The following is a 24,572-nucleotide window of genomic DNA, read 5'->3' on the forward strand; positions in this document are numbered from 1 at the left end:
TTCAAGTGACTGGTCATCACTTAAAAGCCAGAGGGTGTGCATAATGTGGAATTAAAGGATCTTTATTTTTAAAACAGTTATGTCATCCAATACCTAAAAATTGCTGAAAATATGTTTTTAGTGAGCTAACATTTGCACCTAATAATTCTTTTACAAACTCATGGAGTAAATGAAAGAGAAAAAAAAAATAGCATAATGAGTTGGCCTCTGTGTCCCTCAGTCTGAGAGATGCTCGCAAATGCTTATTTCATTTCAACCAGGTACCAGCATTTTGAGTCATGTTGAGCCTTATTTTATGAAGGAGAAAGCAGAAGACGTACCTGTTTCCGTGATGTTAGTGAAACCTTTTGAAAAATTAAGTAGTGTCTGAAAGCACTTTCTTAGAAAACCATGAACGAAGTTGGCCAGGTTTCTTGTAATTTCCCTATAATACTTCGTTTCTAGGATCAAAACACTCTACTGTTCACTCACATTGATTTTTCCAACCAGGTAGCAGCCACATTTTACTGTATAGAAGTGTTCCATTGTTTCCACTGTCCATGTGGATATTTTGGTTGAAGGGATGGGTATGGAAGTAAGATTATTCCTGAATCTGGTGTTTATTGCATGGAAAGTGCCACGGGGGCAGAGAGGGGTGTCTCTGAGGACACGTGCGGTGTGGGTGGGGCAGGCTCCTTGGAGACCTGGCCCCTCCTTGTAGGAGCACCTTCCTTTTCACTTCTGTGGCTTGGTTTTGCAGCTTGGCCAGAGTTATGAAAAGATTCCACTAATCCCCAGCAGTATTCACGCTTTTATTCTGCAGAAACATGGGCGGAAAGCAGGCGCCTGTCCTCAGAACATGCGTGGAGGCTGTGCAAGGGAGTTTGGGGAGGACGGGTCGCAAACACAGTTTATGCTGGGCTTTTGCTGATGTATCAGAGCTTCTTCCCAGTTATAGATAGCTCCTCACCAACCATGTGGAAGGACGTGGTGATGGGCATCGCTTTGCTGAGCCTGTGCTTGACACTGGGCCTGCCCGCTGGTCGGGCTCCATCCGCACACCCCGGGAGCATCCTCCTTCCTTCTCTGGGATGCAGGCTGACACCTGCTCTGGTTGGCATGCCTGGTCCACTCTGTAGAGGACAGATGTGATTTCCATCCAGTTTATTACAATCAGGTAAATGCCAGCATCCAACAGTGGTCTTTGACCCTGGAGTTCTTACCACAGAAGCACTTTCTCTAGAAATTTGGAGATCAGAAAAAGGTGTTAAAACTTAGCAGTAAACACTAATGCTCTCAGAATGCACGTATGTGTGTGTGTTATGAGTTGGTGCAAACACACGTGTCAGCAGCCTGTGAGGAGGGCGGGGAATGTCCATTCACGGCTGACTGCAGTGGAGAAGAGGGGCCCGCCTGCCATGTCCCCCGGCCCACTCCTCCCCGAAAGACCTTCAACCAAAGGATTCTTTTATTTCACGATTATGTGTTTCTAAATCATTAATGCAAAGCACCCAAATTCCTATGAATCAATAAGAAAACTGGAATAATGAGGCGATCTAGCAGAAAAAGTCAGAAGTCTTGAACGGTCAGCATTTTATAAATGAGGAAACCCTAAGGACCATAGCTCAGTTGGTAAAGAATCTGCCCGCAATGCGGGAGACCTGGGTTCGATCCCTGCATTGGGAAGATCCCCTGGAGACAGAGAAGGCTACCCACTCCAGTATTCTGACCTGGAGAATTCCATGGACTGCGTAGTTCACGGGGTCACAAAGAGTCAGACACGACTGAGCGACTTTCAGGAAAGAAAAAGGACCAGTGAGCAGAGGAAGAGATGCTTGGGCTCATTAGCACAGACCAGGGAGCTGCTCACTGGCCTCCCGGGAGACTCCCAGCTGGGGAAGGAGCTACTGCCCCCCACCACGGTGACTCCTCGTGACCCTGGGACCCCTCACCCACTTTCATAAGCTTCCATCAAGTCAGCTCACTTCCTTGCCTGCTGTCAGTCGGGAGCTGATGGGTAATTGCACAGCTTTTTGGGAGTGGACGACCAACCTTGTCTTTCCTTCTGGCTGTGGGCTCATGATTTTCAATGGAGCTCATGCTGCAGGAGGCAGAGGGCTTCCCTGGAGAGAAATTGGCCTCTTTAGCCCCTGTGGACACCTGTTTCCTGGAGACAGTCATTCACCGGGTGAGACCCCTGAGGATGTGATCAGAGCCGTCCCTTCAGTGAATTGTGGTGGTCCATCCTGTGGGTCTCATGGTCCTTCCCGTGGGTCTTGTCCTTCAGAGAACACTCACTCCACCCTCCCTCCCTGGAAGCCCACTCCTCATTTCTTATTAATGACCATCTCCACGAGCAGCACTCACCAAGCGTTTGCTGGGCCAGGTGCCCACGTCTGCTCAGAGCTCTGCTGACACCCCTGTTGGGGGCCTGGGAGTTCTGTGCAGAAGCCGCAGGCACTCGGGGAGGGGGCGGCTCACCGTCCAGGATAATGGGGGTGGGGGAGATGTCTAGAGGAGGGGGTTCCTGGAAAAGAGGGGCGTGTTGGCCGGCACAGGAAAGGGGCAGAACAGTTTCTCTCCCAGCGCTTATAAGCAAGGAGATCCAACCAGTCCATCCTAAAGGAAATCAGTCCTGAATATTCACTGGAAGGACTGATGCTGAAGCTGAAGCTCTAGTGCTCTGGCCACTTGATTCGAAGAACTGACTCATTTGAAAAGACCCTGATGCTGGAAAAGATTGAAGGCAGGAGGAGAAGGGGAAGACAGAGGATGAGATGGTTGGGCGCCATCACTGACTCAACGGACATGAGTTTGAGCAAGCTCCGAGAGATGGTGATGGACAGGGAGGCCTGGCGGGCTGCAGTCCATGGGGTCGTAAAGAGTCGGACGGGCTTCCCTGGTGGCTCAGATGGTAAAGACTCTGAGTGCAGTCTAGGACCCAGGTTTGATTCCTGGGTCAGGAAGATCCCATGGAGAAGGAAATGGCAACCCAGTCCAGTATTCTTGCCTGGAGAATCCCATGGAGAGAGGAGCCTGGCAGGCTACAGTCCATGGGGTCGCAAAGCGTTGGACACAACTGAGCGACTGAACAGTAACCTCCTGTCCCTCACCGTGTTGGTTCCTGAGTTGGGCGGGGAATGTGAGGAGGGCGGAAGTCCTTCCCTACTTCTGGGCCAGCTCCAGTGACCCTGGGAGGCATTCAGGACTGAAGGCTGCTCTTTGAGCTGCATCCAGACACATCCCCAGCCTCGCCTGGCCTGACAGCAGGTGGTCCTGCTTGCGGCTTGGAGATGGTCCCCCTAGCCCTGCTGGTTAGACCCCAGGTTTGCAGGGCCGGGGCCAGGGATGGGGCGTCGCTTGCTCCAGGGATGCTCAGAAATGTACGGCCACCCCCAGGGAGTCCACTGAACCTTCCCCCATCCTTGGCACCACTGTGGGGCCGGGTTTCTGGGTCTCCATGCGGGTACAGCTGACCTGTAGGGTACAGCTCCTCTGTAGGAGTTTTCTCTTTTTCTTCTTCCTTCTGAAGGTTTGAAGACACACATTGCTAGAGGCAGGAGATGAGCTTAAAAACAAAGGGCTTCTTTCCGAGGGAGGCTGTTTGTAGTCGGCTCGCTCCAGATTATTTGGAAACAGCTTCAGGGGTTTTAATCTCATCTTCCTCTGAAACAGTGCACCCGAGCCAAGAGCTTACTCCTGGCAGAAATACAAAGCGGCCGAAGACACTGGAAGCTGAGCCTACTTGTAGGAGCTCTTCACGTTACAATATCCAAAGAACCTCCCTGTGTAGCTCAGCTTGAGGTGTGTGTTTGAAGGGAGGCATCTCGGCTTGTGGCAGAGAGACTCTCCGTGACGGGGCCGGCGAGCCTGGCCCGCCCCGCCCTGCCCTCTGGGCGCTGAGTCACCAGCAGGGACAGCATCTCCTGTGAAGTGGAAGCCTTGCTCTGCTGGCCTTGGCCACGAGGCGCGCTCGAGGGGCCCTTCCTTCGGGTGCAGGGCTTTAACGATAGAAAGCCGCCTGCGAGTGTGCCATGCTCATGGGCATGCCGGCCGCTGCTTCTCAGACCGGCTTCCAGATGCGGCTTTCGGAAGGCCCGCTCACACTTGACAGAGACGCTCGGAGTAGACTGAGTAGCTTCTCTGGATGTTGTTTGCACGGATTGCGCTACAGCCTTTGGGTTTTCCCGTCAGGCCTTAAGTTTCGGCCTCTGCCTGGAACGGGGAACTGCCCGTTTGTATGGTCATCTTTTTGATTTCTGAAAGCTTTCACTTTATAAAGAGAAGCTGGGTTTGCTTTTTTGTTTCATGAATGAATTTCCCTGGCACTAAATTAAGGGCCCTGCATAGCTGAGGAACTTGAAAGAAACATCCAGAACAATTGAATTCCCCAATACTGAAATCAACAACACAGCTGTGCTTCTGAAGTGTCTCTTTATGAGAATTCAAGTGCGCATTAAGTTGCTTGCTGGATGGAAACGGTTACAGATCACAGGGAACATTTTTTTCCCTCAAAATGGCTTTTTCTTCAGGCTTAACAATTCTCTTCCTGAAAAGTGATAGTTGTCGAAATAAAATATTTCAATAGCTATTGGCAAGGAAATGTGAAAACAAGCAACTGTCATAGGAAGTAGGAAATGGACTGAGAGAGGGGCCCGCTTTTCAAGTGGACGTGAGCCCCGGGGGCGGGGCAGGCTTTGCTGCCAACCCGTGTCCATTTCCCCAATGAAGCCACATTTCAGAGAAAAATGTGTATTATTTCACCTTCTAACACCTACTGTTATGATGACTTTTGAAGTATTAGGAAATTTACGTCCAAGATGAGGAAAAAAAATAGCAATTTGATATAGACAACATGAGCTACGCAAAATTTCCAATAAAAGTTCCAGATTGTGGACATTTCAGAACACTGAAGAATTAAAAAAAAAATTAAGTCAAGCATTCAAGGGAGAGAGCACAGTGTGTGGCTATTGTGCCAAGGAAACCTGGGAAGCCTGAGGGTCAGTGTGAAGACCTCCCTGCGAGTGTCTGCCCAGCACCGGCCAGGAGGCAGCTCTGAGGAGGCAGCGTCGGCCGTGCCTGGTGTTGGTGCTGGGAGCGTCCATCTGTCTGTCTTTTCCTTTCCAGTGTAGGCTGCTTTGGCCTTGTTTATCTACCCAATGGGCAATATTTTGGTATTATTATGTTTCCTCTCTGGAAAAATGTACTTACTGGTGTCTTATGGCTTGTATAATAATCAACTCTATTGTTGTATTGAATATTTCAGTATGCATTTAATTTGGTGGCTAATTTATTATCACTTCCTCCATTACTTTAAGAGTTTTCTACAAGCTGTCCTCTTCACACTTAGGCCATAAATGGATTTTTCTCATATTTTTTAATACTTAAGAAAACTTTATAAGATAAACTAAGAAGTCTTTTAGAACTCACTGGTCCCAGGCTCTATACCTCTGTACAAAGAACAGTGGGTTATCTCTTCCAGAGGTATACCATATCTCTGAATTAAAAGAAGTGTATGTATTTTCCTTCTTTTTTCTAAGCAAACAGTACATTTTTTTCAACAGCACCTTTTAAATACCAATAGTCAAACGCTGGAAAGATTTATGATACTATTGACCATGAGTGACCTTTCTGCAGGAGTGAGACTCATGTTTTCTCCGGCCGCTGCAGTATGTAACATTCAGGCCTTAAAGAGGACACTGACGGAAGGCAAATCAGAAGTAACCTCTAATTTTTTTTCATTTGTGATTTCTGTATTTCCTCTCTTACCATCTAGAGAAGGGCATTCTCAGATGGGGGACGTCAGGACGCTCAGCTCAGAGCTGAGCTCAGCATCCCTTTTATCTAACGCTGTCTCACCAGGAATCCCAGCTTTTCAAAGGCAGCATCACCAGGGAAGAGAGAGGAGCCGAGCGGAGGGAGCCCAGCACCACAGCCTCTCCCCTTCGGGACGGGGCTCCAGCCTTCCTCCCGCCCGTCAGCTTCTCAGAGGCTCACTGTGGGGAAACAGGCCAGCTTTGTTTGCGTTCTGCATCCACAGAAGTGTAAAAATAGGAAAACAGGAGATGTTGCGGTAGGTCGAGGGAGCCGCGGGGTCTTGACAGACAAGACGGAGACGAGTTCATGGTAACAGAAAGAATCCATTAGTAACAACACTGTTAATAACAACTGCAGAGTGCCCAGGCCAAGCCCTTTTCCTCGGAGCTCTGGAACCCAAATTTCCGTCCACACAGAGCTGGATAACAGACTCCGGGGCTGTACCCCAGAATTTCTGATCCAGGGGGTCTGGAGGGGAGTCCGAAGTCCTGCCTTCCTGACCAGTTTCCAGGTGAGGATGCTGGTCTCCTGGGCAGTGGGGCACCTGCTTGAGAGCCGACCTCGCAGTGACCTGTCCCCAGCCCTGAGTGAGGGACATAGGGCCCGGCTTGGTCTCTCCTCGAGGAGGCCTGACCGTCCACTGGGGCCTGTCATGATCCCACCACCAGGACGTGACCTGCGCTGAGCAGGAAGGTTGCCCGAGTCCCTCAGCCGTCTGGGAGGGAAGGTGCACGTCCAGCCAGCAGGTGATGCTGAGAAGGCGCAGGTGGCTGCAGGGACCCCCACGGTGGTAGGCGGAACTCACCCTGGGGCACCGGGTCTCAGAGGGATGCCCACGGCCCTTGGCACGGGGCCGGGTGGGCGGTCTGCAGGGTCCTGGCCCAAGATCCCCTGCGTTGGCTCCAGAGAGGCATGCACCTTTGACCCGGGCTGGCATGCGGGGGTGAGCTCCGGAGGATGCCCTGCCCCCGGGGATGCCCACTTCAGTGCTGGCAGAGGGAGCAGGGCCCTGGCACCTGCTCCAGCTCACCCTGCCTCTGTTGCCCTGTAGGTCAGGCTGCTCACCCCCTGCCTGGCTAGGTGCACTCTCTCGGAGCCCTTCCCCTGCCTCTGGCCTTGGAGGGTGACCCCAGGTTACAGCAGGGTCCCTGGAGTCTGTCCTCAAGGGTTTAGACTCTGGAGGGCAGGCTCTGTATCGGGGGCTCTGGGGAGTGAAACTCTGGATTTGTGGGTGCTTCCTGCCAAGGAAGAGAGCTGGTGAGGATGTGAGTGAACACTGAAGGCATCTGGAAAGTGGGGTGGGGGGTCACGGACCAGTGCCTCACCTTACTTGGCTGGTGCGGTCCAGTCAGACAAGGCCAGGGCAGCGTCAGCCCTGGGGCTGCACTGACGCTGTCTCGCAGGCAGGTGGAAGGCCCCCACGGTGCTGATTTCTGGGTCTTCCTCTGCTCTGACACAAACGTTCACAGAACTGCACCCCCGTCCACTCTGGGAGGTAACCGGGGGCACGGAGCCACAGCGATCTATCAGACGCCAGCCTGGTGGCATCACTGTGCATGCTGGTCTGACTGCATGATGACCCCCAGCACCCCCTGAAAGGCTGCCTTCCAGGGACTCCGACTCTGCCATGGCCTCGGTGCCCAGCGCCCGCTCCTCCCCTGCGGGTTCCTGCCTCTGCACTCCAGCCCCTGTGCCTGTCAGCAGCTGAGAGTGGGCGAGTGGGTCTGGGGTCAAACAGAGCCGTCAGAGCGCCTGGGTAGGACCCTTCAGGCTGAGCTCAGGCCATCCCCATGCTGGTGTCTGAGAGGCCGTGGTGTGGAGAGCTGCCTGCCAGCTGTGTCCTCGCAGACAGATGATGCGTGGAAGGACAAGGACGTGGCAGAGACACTTCTGGGCACCGGCTGTGCCCTGGGACCCTCTCCTCCCGGGCAGGTGCTGTGTCCCTCTGCCATCCTCTCTGCCTCGCGCCTTCCTCCTTCCCTTTTTCTCCAGGAGGTCTGCCCCGGCTGCTCAGACCACATCAGCTCCTCTGTGGGCTAAAACTACGGGCATGGACCCCAGCTCTGCTGTTCCTGATCAGTGACCTTGGGCTGTTAGGCCGCTCTCGGGGTCTCAGGGCCCTCATTTCCTGGGCCTACCAGGGGTGCCCACTTCAGGGTTGCTGTTGGCATTAGAGGGCTTAGTGTGTGTGTGAAGTTCATAGAATGATGACCAGCACACCAGGAACTGTGCAGATATCCACCGCGCACTCAGTCGACATGTGAATTGTTTGAGTAATTGCTGCCTAGTGCCTTTCAGTCCGAAGGAGGCGGGACTTTTTGTGCTGTACCCCCCGAGCATGTTGAGTGAGCGGACGAATGAAAGTGGCCACAGAAAGGCCGGTTCACATGGGTGTCCTGCCGGTGGCAGCACATTTTGGCCACTCACTCTGAGTGGAGCCAGGGCTGCTCTTTGCTGAGAGTGCTTGTCACCCTCTTGATGCACAGACGTGCGCATGTGGGGAGAGGCTTCAGGAGGAAAAGGAGTGCACAGACCCCTGAGTGTCCTGGGGTATTTTAAGGGAGCCACCCCCGAGGCCTCTGTTGTGTGTTGGTTTCTCTGCGGGCTTCCTGCTGCCCAAGAGGCAGGTGATCCCCACGCTGTCCTTGCAGAGAGGAGGAGACTCAGCATCGGGCAGGCGGGCACACCTGCCAGGGCACCGAGCTGGTGGGTGGCAAGGTCCATCTCTCCCCCACACTCTTCCCGCAGCGCCCGGCCTCCCTCTCTCCCACGATCGTTCTTGTCACCTGAACGGGGTCCTGCCCGGAAAGCACAAGGCAGGGCAGCCAGACAGCGCGTGGGAGAAGCCAGGAGTTCCTGCCTGGAGGAAGGGCCCAGCAGGACGGCGAGACCAGGCTGAGGTGCGGGGCTTCATGCACCTCTGCTCCCAAGAGTTCAGGGTTGGCAGTCCCAGTGGGAAGGAAGTACTCATCCGGAAGGGAAGGGGAGCTGAGCCGCTGGGCTCTTCCAGGCCCCCTCCCCTCCCCTTCCTGTCCCTCCCCTCCCCTCCCCTCCCCCTCCTGTTTCTGCCCTCCCCCTCCCCTCCCCCCTCCCTTCCTACATGCCCTCCCCTCCCCTCCCCCTCCTGTCCCCTGCCCTCCCCTGCCCTCCCCCTCCTGTCCCCTCCCCTCCCCCTCCTGTCCCTGCCCTCCCCTCCCCCTCCCTTCCTACATGCCTGCCCTCCTTCCTTCCTCTTCCTCGTCCTCTTCCTCTCCTTCTTTCCTTTTTCTCCCTTTCTTTTCTCTCCTGCTTCCTTCCTTCCTTGCTCCCCGCTCTCTTCCTCTCCCTCTCTCTGGCTGCAGCAAAGCCACGTGACGGTGTGACTCTGCTCCTGGGATTCCAGAAAGGGATAAGTCAAGCCGCTTGTTTAACTCCGCTCTGAAAGACCATCAATTGCCTGCTAAGCAAGTGCCGCCTGCAGTGCGCTGACCTCATTAAACCCTCTGATGGCTCCTCCGGCCGCACACATCACAGGCCCTCCTCCCTTAGTCACGTCCAGAGAGCATTTAGTGCCTGTGAAAGGAGCTGTCTTGGACCACCAGCTCTCTCAGCAAACACTGCACCTCCTCGGGCTGTTTTGCCTGCACGCTGGTGTTGCCGAGTGTAGCTGGATTTGAACCAAGGGCTCAGGGACTACAGGCTCGTTATTCTTTCCCTGAACCATCGACGGCTCCTCACATTGTGTTTCTGTGGTTTTCTCCACCAGAAATGCATACCCTAATTGCCAAAAAAGCCACCCTTTAAAAATAGCATTTAAATGGAATGAGATGTCACAAGTGGAAGGAATTCAAACGTGTCCTTTGAAATAGGAATCTGAGGGGCAGAGTCTTCCTCTCTGAAGGTTCTGCCAACCAGCCGTGGTCTGTGGAGCTGCTTACTGCCGTCCACACTCATGTTCCTAGGCCCCGTCTGTTGCACTTCCATCCTGGAACATCACCTGCTCTTGGGAGCTCTTCAGCAAATTCTTACCTCCAGAAAAACGTAATGGAAGAAAAGAGTGGCTTTGTGGTTCTGGGTTCCTGGATTCCACTTAGCATCGCAGCTTTGCAGTGAGGAGCGCGTGTTCAGCTGCCCCCAGGTCCTGGAGGACAGGGTGCCGGGGAGGTGGGGCGGGGAGCGGGGGGAGGTCTTTTTGTCCAGAGGCAGCTGGACGGGAAATCAGTTCCCTGCTGGCCTCACCCCCCAGTCCTGTGCAGCAAAATATTTGGCTTGGGTTATCAAGGGACACTTGATGCTGTGTTAAAATTATTTCCACCTCTTAAGAACAAGGTAGAGTTAACTTCATGTGGATTTAAGTGAACACTGGTTGAATCTGGAGGGGTGGCTGATGAACGAGCCATTAGACTGGCTGGTTCAGAGAGAGAAAGGACGTCTGAGGGAGCGGATCTATACTTTCTAAACGTGCTCTTCAGACCTCAGATGCCCATCACATTGTGAACCAGCAGCTCAGAGACTGCAGACCCTAGATTACAAAAATACTACCTTAATTCAGTTGAGACGCTCCCTGGGGGTGGGGGTGGGACTTCCAATTATTATTTGGGTTGTTTGCATTTAGCTCAGAATAGTCAAACCTTCATAGTTGTGTCCAGAAATATTATCGAAATATTGTCATTTCCCAGTCAGCACAAAAAACATTTTTTGAGTCATTGACTGCAGAAACACATGATAAAAATAAACGGATGACTAAGAAACTTAAGCCTGTTAACAAATCTGGATTTGTAGAGAGAGGGTACGAAGGGAGAACCGAGCAAAACGGGATCCCGGAAGCTCTGAGCGGCCACACAGAGGGCCCTCTTTCTCTCTCGGGATTCTCACCAGATGGGAAGCCCTGAGTTTTGTCCCTGAAAAGCAGGTGACGTTTCACCGCATGGTCCCAGCCACCAGTGGGAAGTTGTGCAAATGGATGGGCCAGGAAGATCCTGGTCCTTTTTATCTATCAACTGGGCGCATTTCCGAGGGCCTGTGGTCCAGGCATTCCCGAGGAGCAGCCTGGATGGGAGGGGGCTGTGGCTGCTGCAGCCCCACTTAGGCCATGTGAGAGTTCGCTGGGGGGTCTTGCTCCTTCCTGTAAAGCTGCTGACTACACTCGGCTGAGAGTGTGGGGGCCGGCCCCACAGTGCCTATTCCGTCAGGGTTTGGGGAGGGTGAGCCATGCCCCTGAGTTATGCCCTGTCCTCCAGGACCTCTGCCCACAGCCAGCTGCTCATGAACTTCCCACTGCGGAACTGTCATGCTTCCAAGAAGAATGTCCTCAAGTTTATGTCTTTAGTATAAATGCGGGTCTGTATTTCAGATTCCAAACTGAAAAAAACCAGGCCATGAATTTCAAGTTTCACTTCATGAGATGCTTTGTCTGCAGAGTCTAGCCTTGCGTATGACTAGGGTAGCTCTGAATGACTCTGGGTGGAATGTTCTGAAGGGGATGGGCAGATAAACCCCAGGTGAATGTGGGATAGAACTTCTTTACTCCTTGCAGTAGGTGTAATGATGATGAGGTGAAACTCTTGCTGCCAAAACTGTGTCCATCTAATGAGGAAGAAGGACAGCATCCCTGTTCGAAGCATGAGCTTTTCAGGGCAGCGTAACTGTTAACATGGTGTTACAAGTTACTGAGTTAGCGTTCTATTTCCTGTTCTCCCCTTATGAAAAAATGGTTCCTCAGTTTTCCATAAGTCAGAATTCAGCTAAAGCCAGAGTTTTTATTGACTTTTAGTTGCAAAACTTATTTTAAAAGTTTTTAAAAAGTCTAATCCACTCTACTACCTCCGCATGATGTATGTTAAAAAGGTTCTTATGATATTTTTCAGGTGAAGAAACTGCTGTATTTTGTACCTAGAGGGTCTCACATGCGTCCTGAGCCAGGCAGCCATAGAAGGAGGAGCTGATATCATGTTTCCTAGTTTTGGGCTGTGGTTTCAGATGGCAGAGTCACCCAGGGCACTGGGCAGCTTGTATACGTTAACTAGAAAGTGACAAAGCCCTGCGAATTAATCAAAATGTAATAAAATATCTGCATAACAATTAGTGGTGACCATTTGAGGGCCAAGAATAATTTCATCCCTTATTGTCCCCTTTCAGGTTCCATAAATGAAAAGGTTCCCCAAAGGGAAGGCACAGGGAAAACAGGTAACTATCTTAAAATGAACTTCCTTGATGTTTCCTGACAGCGAGTCCGATCTATGCCTTAAAATAACATCTCAAGTTAGAAGGTCAGCGTGTCAGTGATGGTGATGATACACGAGAGCTCAAGCAGTCTGTTAATATTATTTATTCAGCAGTTGTTTATTCAGCCCTTACGATTGCTGGGACCTTGCAGGTGCCGGGCACGTGACCCCCCGGGTGACCCACTCGTGTCCCCATCAGGCTTGTGTTGGGGCCACTTGAGGATGGAGTTAGCAGCATCTCAGGTCCACAGCTGGGCGGAAGACGCTGGGGCTGGCGCAAGACTCTAGCTTAGCCGTTGAGGGGGGCACCGATCGAGACGTCCGCTGTTCCGCATAAGAAAGAGGGGACTTTTTCTGTCTATGACAGTCATCTCTCCTGGGATCAGTGCTCTCAGAAACCACACGAAATAGCGAGCGTTTCCTTCGGAAGTCACCCTGCAGCTGCAGGTCCGTCTCTGCCGGCCGTGGCCTTTGCCCTTCCCTCAGCTGGCAGGGGCCTCCCTGGTGGCTCAGCTGGTAAAGAATCCGCCTGCAATGCGGGAGACCTAGGTTCGATCCCTGGGTTGGGAAGATCCCCTGGAGAAGGAAAAGGCTACCCATTCTAGTATTCTGGCCTGGAGAGTTCCGAGGACTGTGTAGTCCTTGGGGTGGCAAAGGGTCGGACACGACTGAGTGACTTTCACTTTTACCTTTTAGCTGTCACCTGTTGGTCCCAGTGACACACTTTCTGTTTTCATCTGATATCAATCTGTGAATTCAGAATTTATTTTTAGGATGAAATAAAAATAATGTACTAACATCTTGGGGTACCACTTCCCAGGCTAGTGGTAAAGAACCTGCCTGCCAGTGCAGGAGATATAACAGGTGTGGGTTCAGTCCCTGAAGAGGGAAGATCCCCTGGAGGAGGGCATCGCAACCCACGCCAGTACTCTTGCCCAGGAAACCCCATGGACAGAGGAGCCTGTGGGCTCCAGTCTATGGACTGCAGAGTTGGACACAGTCGAAGTGACTTAGCGCACACGCTCCCGTCTTCGGCTCTTAGGGAGAGGGTTTCTGCTCAGGAAGGAAGGAGATGTGATTGCCCGGAGATGCTGGGGGGCATGCTGCTTTATTTAAGAGAAGGGGAAGTGTAAATGTTCATGGTTAGAAACAATAATCAAATACTGAAGAAACGACGGAGGGAAATACCATTTCAGGGGCTCCCTCAATCCCGCTCATGGTGATATAGGTCCATTCCACTGTGGATATATATGTTTTTAATCCCTCAGGAATTGGCATGTGGGCTCAGAAACGGATTTAAGGAAACAGCACATTGATTCTGCTGAAACCCCTTGATCTATAGACATGCCTGTCTGGGGAAATACCGAATATAAGTGATAGAGCTTGTTTGTCAGGAAAGTGAGAGGTTTGGCAAGCTGTCCTGGAGGCAGAGTAAAGGACACGGAGCTGTCCATGATTTTGCACCGTTGTCTGAAGTTGAGCCCAGTGGGTGTGGCGGCTCCTTGCACCGGGACAGGCTCTCGGGGGGCCTGAACAGGATGGTGGGGGCTGAGGGCTGAGACAGGGATGTGGGGGCCTCTGGTGCTGGCATTAGGGGTGGGGGTGGGAGGCACCCACCGTTGTCCCTCAAGGACAAGCCCCTCTCGCCTTGGTTCTTAGCTGAGAACTCAGACCGGCCTGGTCCCAGGGATTAGGGCTGCCGGCCCCCAAGGGATGACCTGCTCAGGCCTCAGCAAAAGCGTACAGCTTTAACTGTGTCCTTGATGGACGTTAACTGTGGCCACGATGGACATTCACAGTCCTTCATGGCTGTCATTCCAGAGGACCTGAAGTATGCAAAGACTTTTTCTCAGTATGTTAAGACTCTCAAATATGTGGAAGAGGTTGTGAATGTGTTCCCCATTTTATTCTTGGAAGATTACAGAATATTCAGGAGCAGCAGTCTTACTTTATTGCTGCTATCATTAGCAGACTTGGATGTTTCAGATCAATGACACTACATTTAGTCAATGTTTTGACAGATGGCGAGATTTTTTTTTTTTCAAGAGATTGTTAAAGAATTTTTAAAAATACTCTTTGGTTTTCCCCTGGAAAGAACTTATGGGAAATCTCAGTTTTCCTCTTCGGGTGGCTGGGGTACTGATGGGTCACAGCCCACCAGATAAGCCACATGGCTGTCCCTCCTCTCAGTTATCACTTGCTGAATTGTGATCCTGAAGTTATTAAAACACAAAATCACATGAGTAGACAAGCCTGGGAGAAAACAGCAGGATGGCTCTCAGGAGCCCCCCGCCGTGGGCACTGTTAGGGCATCCCTGCCTGGGGGCTCCTTGTCAGGCGGCTTCTAGAGGCTTCGTTGCCAGAGAACCCAAAGGGTACTTTCCAGCTAAGTCAGTAAAGACCGTGTCCTCGGGATAAGGTCCTCAGCAAACGGCGCAGAATTTTCTGACTCATGTCCCTCCCTCTGAACTCGGGCACTTTCCCCCTGTCCCCTGACCCCACCCCCTACCCGACCCCCACCCCCCACCTCGCAGGAGGCCTGCGGTGCCGAGAGACCCGCGGGGCACAGTCCAGGCCCTGGTCTCTGTCCCCGCCCTCCATTCAGAAACACGGGGCAGAGCAGGGGTCAGGCCCCCACCCCAGGCCCGCGTGGCTGCCGTCCGCCCCTCGCCCACTCAGGGGGCCCCCAGGGTTCCCGCCCGATGTCTCCCCCACCCCCGCGGGGTTGTTTGGCGCCACGCGCGCCTGTGGGTGCGGCGTGCTGGGTGGTGGTTTGGTGGATCGTGGGGGGTATGCGATCCGGAGGGTCCAGCCTCTATGCACACTCATTTCACTTACTCTCGTAATTGTAGTCTCCTTGCAAATCTTTTCCGTTCTGAATTCAGATGATGCCTCAGCTCCAGCGCTGGAGACTCAGCCTCAAGGAGACGAGGAAGGTGAGAGTCCGCAGGGAGCTGGGTGGTGTGCCATGGGCCTGGGGGCGGGCCACGGCCCTGTGCTCAGGCTCACCTGGGACAGGCTGGGTTTGCCCTTTTCCAGCTTTATTTGCGAGGCCTCGTGTCCCTGCTGAGGGCCCCCGCACGTGCCATGGGACTTTCACACAGCACGTGCAGAGAGGCCTTTACGGCGAAATCTCTGAGCTGAAATTTTATCATCTGGATAGAGTGAAGGGTGTATTTCCAAAGCTGCAAAGGCAGACGCGGCTTGCCTGCTCATCCTCCACGTCGTGTGGTGATCACACGTGCTGCCTGAGACCAGCCTTGTAAAGTGACAAAAGATGCGCCTCAGGCTCATTAAGTTTTGTGTCATGGGAACGATGCCTTTCCTACTCCTGGCCGTGAGCACGCTGTTGTAGCCGTTGGCCTCTGTGTCACCCGTTCTCGGGGCAGGAGGGACCAGGTCTGAAGGCCGCATGTAAGGGGCACACATTACACGTAAGTCGGGGATCAGAAGTGCTTCCTGACGGCAACAGCGATAGTCAGGATAACTGACTTCTGTCTGCCCTGGAAGCCACGCCCTCCATCACCCGGGCTCACCAAGCCCTTGGAGCCCCGCCTCACAGACGAGATCACAGTTGCCCGAGATCACAGAGCCCACAGATGGCAAGGGTGCCCCTGACCAGCTGGTCGGCTTCAGCGTGGTTCTCTGGCGAGTGGCGTCCTGACCGCACTGCAAAAGCTCAGTCGCATCTGTGACTATCACCACCACAGATTTGCTCCCAGATATCGTAGGCAAACTTGTATTTTACATATTACACTTCGTCCGGAGTCCTTCGGGCTTCCCTGGGGGCACAGCTGTAAAGCATCTGCCTGCAGTGCAGGAGACGAGGGGTTCGATCCCTGGGTCAGGAAGATCCCCTGGAGAAGGGATTGGCAACCTACTCCAGTATTCTTGCCTGGAGAATCCCATGGACGGAGGACCCTGGTGGGCTATGGTTCATGGGGTCGCAGGGTCGGCGACTTAGCCTGAGTGAAGGCCTTGCGTGTGACCTAAGTATCCATCTTTACCGCACGAGGGTGTGTTTTTGCACTTTGGCGCTTTTTGCCAAAACCTCTTTCTTTCCAGTGGAAACTGGACTCACATTGCTTTTGTTCAAACTTTTGGATGAAGAAAGGAAAAAAAGACCTATGCTAAAGTTTTTCAAAATGCACGTTTTCATTTCCCTTTGTTTCGTACACGTAAATATTTTACTTTTTAATGTACAGTGTGTATTTACTGATCATACGGACTGTTTTGTGCTTTTAGGTTGCCTGCTGAAGTCTTTGAGAGACTTTGTATTTTCATGATGAATTAAAATAATTCTTGTTCTATTTTGGTTCAATAGATGTGGCATCACGGTACCCCACACTTTGGACTGAACAAGTTAAAAGTCGACAGAACAAAACCAATAAGAATTCAGGTAAAAGGGGGACCTGTGTGGCTGAGTTAACAGACCCAGAAAGTGGCCTTGTTTTCTGGAAGTTGCCTGCAGAGCACATGTTTTTCTCTGGTCACCAGTGAGTCATGCAGATATGCTGCGGTTTGCCCATCAGAGTATAGTTCAAATTTGGGTGTTTTATTAAATTTGCTAAGTTATAGAACATATTATAGAATTTTAAAATTTTTTCTCAGAAATTAATCTTAACGCATTTTCCTATTGCATAAAGATGTCAACCTGTACATTTCTCTTACAAACTTTAGAAACTGAATTAGTTTCACAGAGTCTCGTCACTGTATTTCCAAAGGTTATCTAGTTTGGTTTGCTTCTGTGCATCTAGATCAGTGCATGGGAAATTAATTCAGACATTGAAAGCTTCAGGTTTACTGGTGGGTCTTGAAATCCTCTTGGGGAGGACTAGCATGACAGTGCTTAATTTGAGAAGCAAATGTAAAAGTATATAAAAATGTCCTTTGAAATGTACATTAAAAAACAATTTTAATTGTCAGTGGGGAGCTCTTTTGGGGTTCTGTCTACATTCGTAGAACAAGTGTGTTTGTGTCTCGCCCATCACCTACTGTTACCAGATTTTCAAGCTTACGTGACCTGTCAATCATAATTAACTGGTAACAACACTGCAGACCTTCAGGATTTAGTGGGACTGAAAATAATGTTTCAGGAAATTCTAGTTTACAAGTTATCCTACACTATAATTTGATTTAATCAGCCTAAATGTATGGAACACAAAACAATGACATTGAGTTGATTTATAGACATGGGGCATGAGATTATGGGATTATATCTGTGTTTATCCCCAGTGTCCAGGAACGTGTTCTTTTTGAGGGTTGGAAGAAAGTCAGCCCTAGGTGGAATTTTAAGACATTAAATACAGTACTTACTTTATTAAGTTTAGTGATGAAATGGCAGAAACCATAGGTTTTACGCAATGACCATCATTGTCACTGAGATCTCAGTATCAGAAGAGTTTCATTTGTGTTTGACTTAAAAGATACTTCTACTGATAATCTTCTTTGGTAGAAGTGGACACATTTACTTAACAAATGAGTTGTGGCTCTTTGTTATTCCACGTTTTCACAAATTCCTGTTGTTTCTCCGCACCATTTCTATCCCTTTATAGGAGAAGCCAGACAGAAAGTGCTTTGCTGTTTTACTCTAATGCTTCTCTACGTCAGCAAAAAGCACTGTTTCTGCTCCCAGAGTTAGAACTAAAATGACAGAATAATACCTATGTTACCAAACACAGGAGCACCGCCACGCAGAGTGAGGGGGGCCCTGAGGATGCGGTCGCTGTGGTTCAGAGCGTAAAGCGAGAGTCGTTTTGGGGAGGGACCTCCTCACAGAGGAAGCAAAGTACTCCGAGCTTACGAAACTTTGCTCACGGAGCTGGTCGCAAAGAGTCAGACACGACTGAGGCTCTCAGTAAATGTTTATTCGTGTGTCCCACGGTCACTTTGATGATATCATTGGCTTTTTATCTAAAAGTAAGTGAATCAAGAGGTTTCCCAGGTGACTCAGAGGTAAAAGAATCCACCTGCCAGTGCAGGAGACCCGGTTCATTCCCTGGATCGGGAAGCTCTCCTGGAGGAGGGATGGCAACCCACTCCTGTATTCTTGCCTGGAAAATCCCACGGACAGGAGAGTCTGGTGAGCTACAGTCTATGGGGTTCCAAAGATTCAGACATGACTTAGCGAGTAAACAACAAGTTAAACAAAAAATAAACAAATGCATTAATAACTGAAAACTTGATTTAGTCTGAGTAACATACAGTTTCTCTGCTGCACTCTTAGTGATTGAAATGCAATGTAAACATAAATGAAATATTCCTCTGTTGGTTCGTTTTGCAGGAAAATTATCCCTTTCATTTTTCAGCTCAATGTACATGAGTAAGTGAGTCAAACCTAAAATTGCATTTTACTTTAAGAATTCACTCAATTTCTTTCTATTAATATATAATTGAGACTGTCCATGTATTTCCTCATGTTCTTGAATCATCTCGTATTCAATTTTATCATTCGACTTATAGAAGTTACAAAGCTTGATTACAGAATTTTACCAGATAAGAGATTTTGTGACATATTGTTTAATTATATAAAGTGAACTCATGTCTCTATTAAGCTGACACTCTTGCCCCGTGGTATATTAACTGCTTCCTGGATTTCTGCCTGATCTCCTTTGAACCAGTCTAGAATATTAAACACAGTGCAGTTGTTTGTTAGTTGGGACGGTAGTGATAATGACAGGCACTGCCACCTCTTGAGCTCACCATGGGCACGCACCTCACACGCGCGGCTGCGCCTGTGTCCTGCTCAGTGGGCACGAGCCAGCGGGGCTGCTACGTGTCCTGTCTGTCCTCAGAGGAGGACGTGGTCACAAGCGAGGCAGCGGATGCTTGCAGGGCCCCTGAGCGCAGGACCCGAGGGCCATCCGGCCTGCCCCGGCCTGCCCTCGCCACTGTACCACAGGGGCAGGACGCCCCCTGCTCCCGGGGGAGGTGTGAGGGTGGTCCTGGCCTCACGTCTGGCCCTGGCACCTGTGGAGCGCTGAGTTCAGACCCCTCACCACTCGTGGGCCGGGGGCAGAGAAGGCTGGGGTGGGAGGGACACAGGGTTCCCCATTGGGGCCTGCTGACCCTCCGGTCCCCCCGCCTCCCCGCTTCTCGTCCCCTTGCTCCTTGCCTCCAAGACCTTTGCCCCCGGCCTCATTCTCAGCCTGCACCGCCTCACCTGCGCTCGTTCCCCGTCCTTGCTCCTGGGGCTGTTCTCTGCTTTTCAAACATTCTCGGTCCTCGGTCATCCCTGGGTCTTCTCGGACCCCAGCTCTGGGCACACAGACTACCTCGTCCCTGCTCCCAGCACGCACCTACCTGCTCATGTCTACCTGACCCCCTGCTCGTGTCCACCGGCCCCCACGCTCATGTCCATTGGCCACCCCCTGCTCGTGTCCACCGGCCCCCCTCACCCGCTCGTGTCCACTGGCCCCCCGACCACCCGCTCGTGTCCACCTGCTCCCCCGGCTTGTGTCCACCGGCCCCCCGCTCATTCCACCGGCCTCCCCCGCTCATGTCCACCTGCCCCCCGCTCGTGTCCACCGGCCCCCCCGCTCGTGTCCACCGGCCCCCCGCTCATTCCACCGGCCCCCCGCTCGTGTCCACCGGCCCCCCGGCTCGTGTCCACCGGCCCCCCCACTCGTGTCCACCGGCCCCCCGCTCGTGTCCACCGACCCCCTGCTCGTGTCCACTGGCCCCCCGACCGCCCGCTCGTGTCCACCTGCTCCCCCTGCTCGTGTCCACCTGCCCCCCCGCTCATGTCCACCTGTCCCCCAGCTCGTGTCTACAAGCCCCCCGCTCGTGTCCACCTGCCCCCCGGCTTGTGTCCACCGGCCCCCCGCTCGTGTCCACCTGCCCCCCCGCTTGTGTCCACCGGCCCCCTGCTCGTGTCCACCTGCCCCCCCGCTCGTGTCCACCGGCCCCCCGCTCATTCCACCGGCCCCCCGCTCGTGGCCACTGGCCCCCCGACTGCCCGCTCGTGTCCACCTGCTCCCCCGGCTCGTGTCCACCTGCCCCCCCGCTCATGTCCACCTGCCCCCCAGCTCGTGTCTACCAGCCCCCCGCTCGTGTCCACCTGCCCTCCGGCTTGTGTCCACCGGCCCCCCGCTCGTGTCCACCTGCCCCCCCGCTTGTGTCCACCGGCCCCCTGCTCGTGTCCACCTGCCCCCCCGCTCGTGTCCACCGGCCCCCCGCTCGTGTCCACCGGCCCCCCCGCTCGTGTCCACCTGCCCCCCACTCGTGTCCACCTGCCCCCCGGCTTGTGTCCACCGGCCCCCTGCTCGTGTCCACCGGCCCCCCCGCTCATTCCACCGGCTCCCCACTCGTGTCCACCGGCCCCCCTCACCCGCTCGTGTCCACCTGCCCCCCGCTCGTGTCCACCGGCCTCCCCGCTCGTGTCCACCGGCCCCCCGCTCGTGTCCACCGGCCCCCTGCTCGTGTCCACCGGCCCCTCACTTGCATGCAGCCGACGCGCTCTCTCTGGGCATGTGCTCAGCGTCACTCCTGTCCTCTCTGTGCTGCTGTGCTGTGTAGACCTGCCCTTATGACCGGGTCCCCCACAGCCTGAGTTGACCCCGCCCCCAGACCCCAGGCAGGGCGGGGGCGGCGAGGCACCGTTCTCAGCCCTTCAGAGAGGGGAGGCAGCCCCTTTACCAGGCATGGCTCCTCTAGACTGGACGGGGCTCCCGGCAGCTCGCTTTCTCTGCTCATCGCTCCCCAGCCGCATCAGCGCCCTGCCAGAAGGTCCTCGCATCCAGCCTGATGGTTCCCTGCCAGTCCAATGGGTCCTGGCGCCCCATCTCTTGGCCAAGCACCTTGTTGCTCTGAAGGCATTTTGTGGATGAGAGTCATGTTCAGATGAGTGACTTTGAGTCAAGGAGGTTCCCCTCCTCCCTCAAGGGGCTCACGCAGAAGGGCCAGGGGCCCCCTAGGATGGCCCGTAGAGGGCGGCAAGCAGGGGGCAGACTGTTTAATCTTTTCCGTCAGAAAGGAGCCAAGGGCACTCTGCTGTCTCGTTATTTACTTCATATGAATAGTTTACGGCACGGCGGGCCTGTCTCTCTGTGTGGACCCTGCAGTGCAGCAGGCGTGCGGGGCTCTGCGGGTCACAAGGCGCTCGGGCCCTGCCCCAGGGTCTGCCCACCCTGGGAGAGGAGGCGCTCCTGACTCTGCTTCCTCTCCAGCCCCTCATCTCTCTGCTTCCTATGCAGCCCCACGTCTCCCACGGCTGCTCAGAAACGGGAGCTCTAAGGGCTGGGCAGGCTGTACCCTGAGTGCGCTGTGTGACAGGCCCCCAGGAGCACCCACTGGCAGTGGCCTTGATGCACTGGGACTCCTCATCTATTCACTTTAGGAGTCGGTCTGCTGTTTGGGGGCCCTCCCTGGTGGCTCAGTGGTAGAGAACACGCCTGCCAACGCAGAAGACGCAAGAGACCTGGGTCAGGAAGATCCCCTGGAGGAGGGCACAGCAACCCCCTCCAGTGTTCCTGTCTGGAGTGGACAGAGGAGCCTGGTGGGCTACAGTCCGTGGGGCGCAGAGTTGGACACTGAAGCAGCTGGGCATGCGTGCATGTACGCTGCGGCTCGGGAAGGCTGAGCTGCTCCCCCACCTTTCTCAGGCTGTGGCCACCTACGAGGTCTCAGCGCGCCCACGGGGCCCAGCCTGGCCGAGGGTGCCGGCATCTGCTCCCAGAGGCTTAGAGCGGGAGATGCTTCCCGCAGGGCAGAGAGTGACAGCGTGGGGCGGCGGGCGTTTAGCTTCATTATTTATTGCAAGGCCCAGGTTGGCAGGGGAGTGTGTATGCTTTCTCTCTCTGCCTGCAACTCAACCCAAGGCTGAGCTGAGGAGCTCCCCCGCTGAGACCTCTGGAGGCGGCACCCCGAGCCCCCAGGAGCTGTGTTGGCTGCAGACCCAGCGGGACACATGCAGGCCGTGGGGCCCTCTCTAATGAAGAAGCTGCGGCTTGAGCGGTCTTCTCGTTTTTGTGGTCTTTGTAAGTTTTGCATGTTAGCTGGAGCAAAACTAGAGGCCCCACTTTTTGCCATCTCTGAAACCCTCCTCCCACTTGGAAGAAAAATATTTCTCCCTTCCTAAATCATTAAAAACAGCTCTGTTTTCCATCCAAGAGAGGTTCTGTATCTCAAGATGTTCCATAGTTTTATGGGACCCCCTCCGTGGAAACATTTTTCTGTTTTATTCAGGGTTGATAATTTTTGTTTTATTGCACATATTAAAATTATGGCCAAAAGATGATTATCTTTTGATTCTGCTTTAAATCATGGTAAATTGCATTCCCTGGGGGAAAAGAGCACCAATTATATTTTTCTTTCTTTGTACATTTTAAAACATTATTTCCTCACTTCCCTTTCTACCCCATTCTTCAAGCATGACCTTACAAAACATCAAGATGCCAACTACATTCTTAAGTTATAAAGTGTTGATCATTTGAAGATATTAAGATACTAAAATAAATCAAGTAGCTCCTTCTCAAGGCGAACTCTTAACGTGTCTTACTCTTAAGTATCATTAATAACTAAGCTACTAAAACGACATGATGATTTACCCAAGTTTCCTAACTATAAACAGGAATTTTAACTCCAATTACATTTAATTCTTATATTTCAGTATTGAAACGCTGGTTAAATAATCAGGATGCAAGATTTCAACATAAGTACGGAAAACAGTAATGAAAGTACACAGATCGCTTCTCAGTTGGCTGACAACACACACCAGCGTTGTACACACGCAGGACTTTGTTCTCTCACTGTATGAAAAAAAAGGGCTTTTGACTTATTTATTCTCTTGGTATAAATGAGATTTAATCCACCATTGAGTCAGTGAGCCCTGATGTTAAATGGTGTCCTCTGTATATCCTTAGCTATTGAATACAATTTGGGAAAGATTATTTTGTTCCAGGCAAGTGCTGTGTGATTGAATAATACGCCCCCCCCACCCCGCCCCGCCTTTGGGGTGAGCACGCTTTGCAAACTCTCTGCGTGGCCGGGAGGGGCTTAGCCCGGGTCTGACTGTGCACCGAGCCAGCTCCCTCGCTGCGCTGTGGCTCTGGGCCCCCTTTCTTGAGGCGCCTCTGTGGCTGACCGCGGGTTGGGAAACCTGCCTGCCCGTGAAGACACCTGGACAGTGCTGGCCGTCCTCCTCCGGCCAGGCTGCCCCCTGGGGAGGGACGCTGCCCCCTGGGGAGGGACGCGGCCCCAGGAGGGATGTGACGGGAGGTGACTCTGGCCAGGCGGACGGACCGCGGGTGCGAGAACCGGGGAGGCAGCAGAGTCTCCACCCCAGGCCCCCGAACGCGAGGCCGAGGCCGCTGCCTCGTCCCCTGGGGCACGGGCCCCTGTATGCGAGGCCGAGACCGCCTCCTCTTCCCCTGGGACATGGATGCCCGTGTGTGGCAGCGGACTCACTGTGCTGAGCTGCCTGGGCCTGGCTGTCCCAAGCCCCGAGACCCCGGGTCCGACCTCCTTCTAACTTGGGTTACAGCCGCTGCTGCTGCTCAGAGCCCCCGGGGCCTTGGGAAGGGCAGGGCTGAGCTGGGTTCCCACAAGGCCCCGTAATGCTGGTGAAGCTCTCTGAGCATCAGTCAGCATCTCATCTCCACAGGTAACAGTGTGCTGACCTCACGGGTATTGGGGCATGTCCGGGGGCACCCTGGGTCAATCGCTGGGGCTGTCCGAGTCCAATCTGTAAAGAGGACTGGGGTTACTATTCACTTGTTCACACATGGGATCAGTCCTGGGCTTTGCAAATAGCGAGAGGGCAATTCTTGAGAGTTGTGGCTGTGTGTGTTCACTCCAGAGGTTGCAGGATTCCCAGTTTGGAGAATTCAGGTGCTAGAAAGTGTATGATGGGTTGATGGTGCTGCAGCAAGGTGTCTCTGTGGTGGTGGAGTTTGTGGGGTTGTGTCCACTACTGCTTGGTTAGCTGTGTGAACCGAATACAAGGTCTCTTGCACTTCACGCTTGTGAGTAGAAAGGTAACAGGTCAGGTGTTTCTGTGACCCTCCTGTCAGTCGGATCAGAGACTAAACCAGGATTGACGCGGCTCGTGAACAAGGGAGGGTCCTTTTGAAAACCACTCTCACCGTTAAAACCCAAACTTGCCTTCTTGCCGCACCCTCGAGGGCGGCGGAAGAACGTTCTGCCAACCAGCAGGCCTCATCTTGCCATCCTTGCCATCTGAACTGCTGACAGACGGCTGGCTCTTGGCCAAAAGTTACAGTGACCTCTGTGAGCCGGCTGGGTGGCCGGGGAGTTTGAGGGTTGTTGATGCAGCCGCTAAGGCTTTGATTCTTCCTGGGGGTGCCATGGTGTATATGTCTGTGTGTGAACTGAAGATTAGTCATAACCTGAAATTAGGGAGTTATTTAATCTGGTGGGAACATTTAGGATTCTGAGCCCGGGAGACAGCGCTCCAGTAGCTCTGAGAAAACTTCTGCAAGGATGCAGGAGGGGAAGTCAGGCTGTATACAAGCCTGAACAGCAGAGATCGGATATCAAGTGAAGCAATTTGGCGTTCTGTGATGGGAAGGGCATGCCTCTGGGCTCACTGAATTTGCTCCTTTCCTGTGCACC

The 24,572-nt window shown here is 53.0% G+C and overlaps 1 protein-coding gene across 3 annotated transcripts in view; it reads left to right on the forward strand.

Annotated features, from left to right (window-relative positions):
- Positions 1 to 24,572, forward strand: part of SMOC2 (SPARC related modular calcium binding 2) — a 163,174-nt gene that overhangs the window by 64,011 nt on the left and 74,591 nt on the right. For 2 of the 3 annotated variants that reach the window (XR_011258852.1, XM_069599337.1), the window contains exons 5-7: positions 11,914 to 11,961; positions 14,885 to 14,935; positions 16,324 to 16,398. Coding sequence is in view for 2 of the 3 variants with exons in the window: in XM_069599337.1 (XP_069455438.1) it covers positions 11,914 to 11,961; positions 14,885 to 14,935; positions 16,324 to 16,398 (174 nt within the window). In the remaining variant the exon portion in view is untranslated. Of the gene's footprint in view, positions 1 to 11,913; positions 11,962 to 14,851; positions 14,936 to 16,323; positions 16,399 to 24,572 lie in introns of all 3 variants that reach the window. The other variant, XM_069599336.1, reaches the window with a different exon arrangement.

Source organism: Ovis canadensis, chromosome 8 (assembly GCF_042477335.2).
Source record: "Ovis canadensis isolate MfBH-ARS-UI-01 breed Bighorn chromosome 8, ARS-UI_OviCan_v2, whole genome shotgun sequence".
NCBI classification, from domain to species: domain Eukaryota; kingdom Metazoa; phylum Chordata; class Mammalia; order Artiodactyla; family Bovidae; genus Ovis; species Ovis canadensis.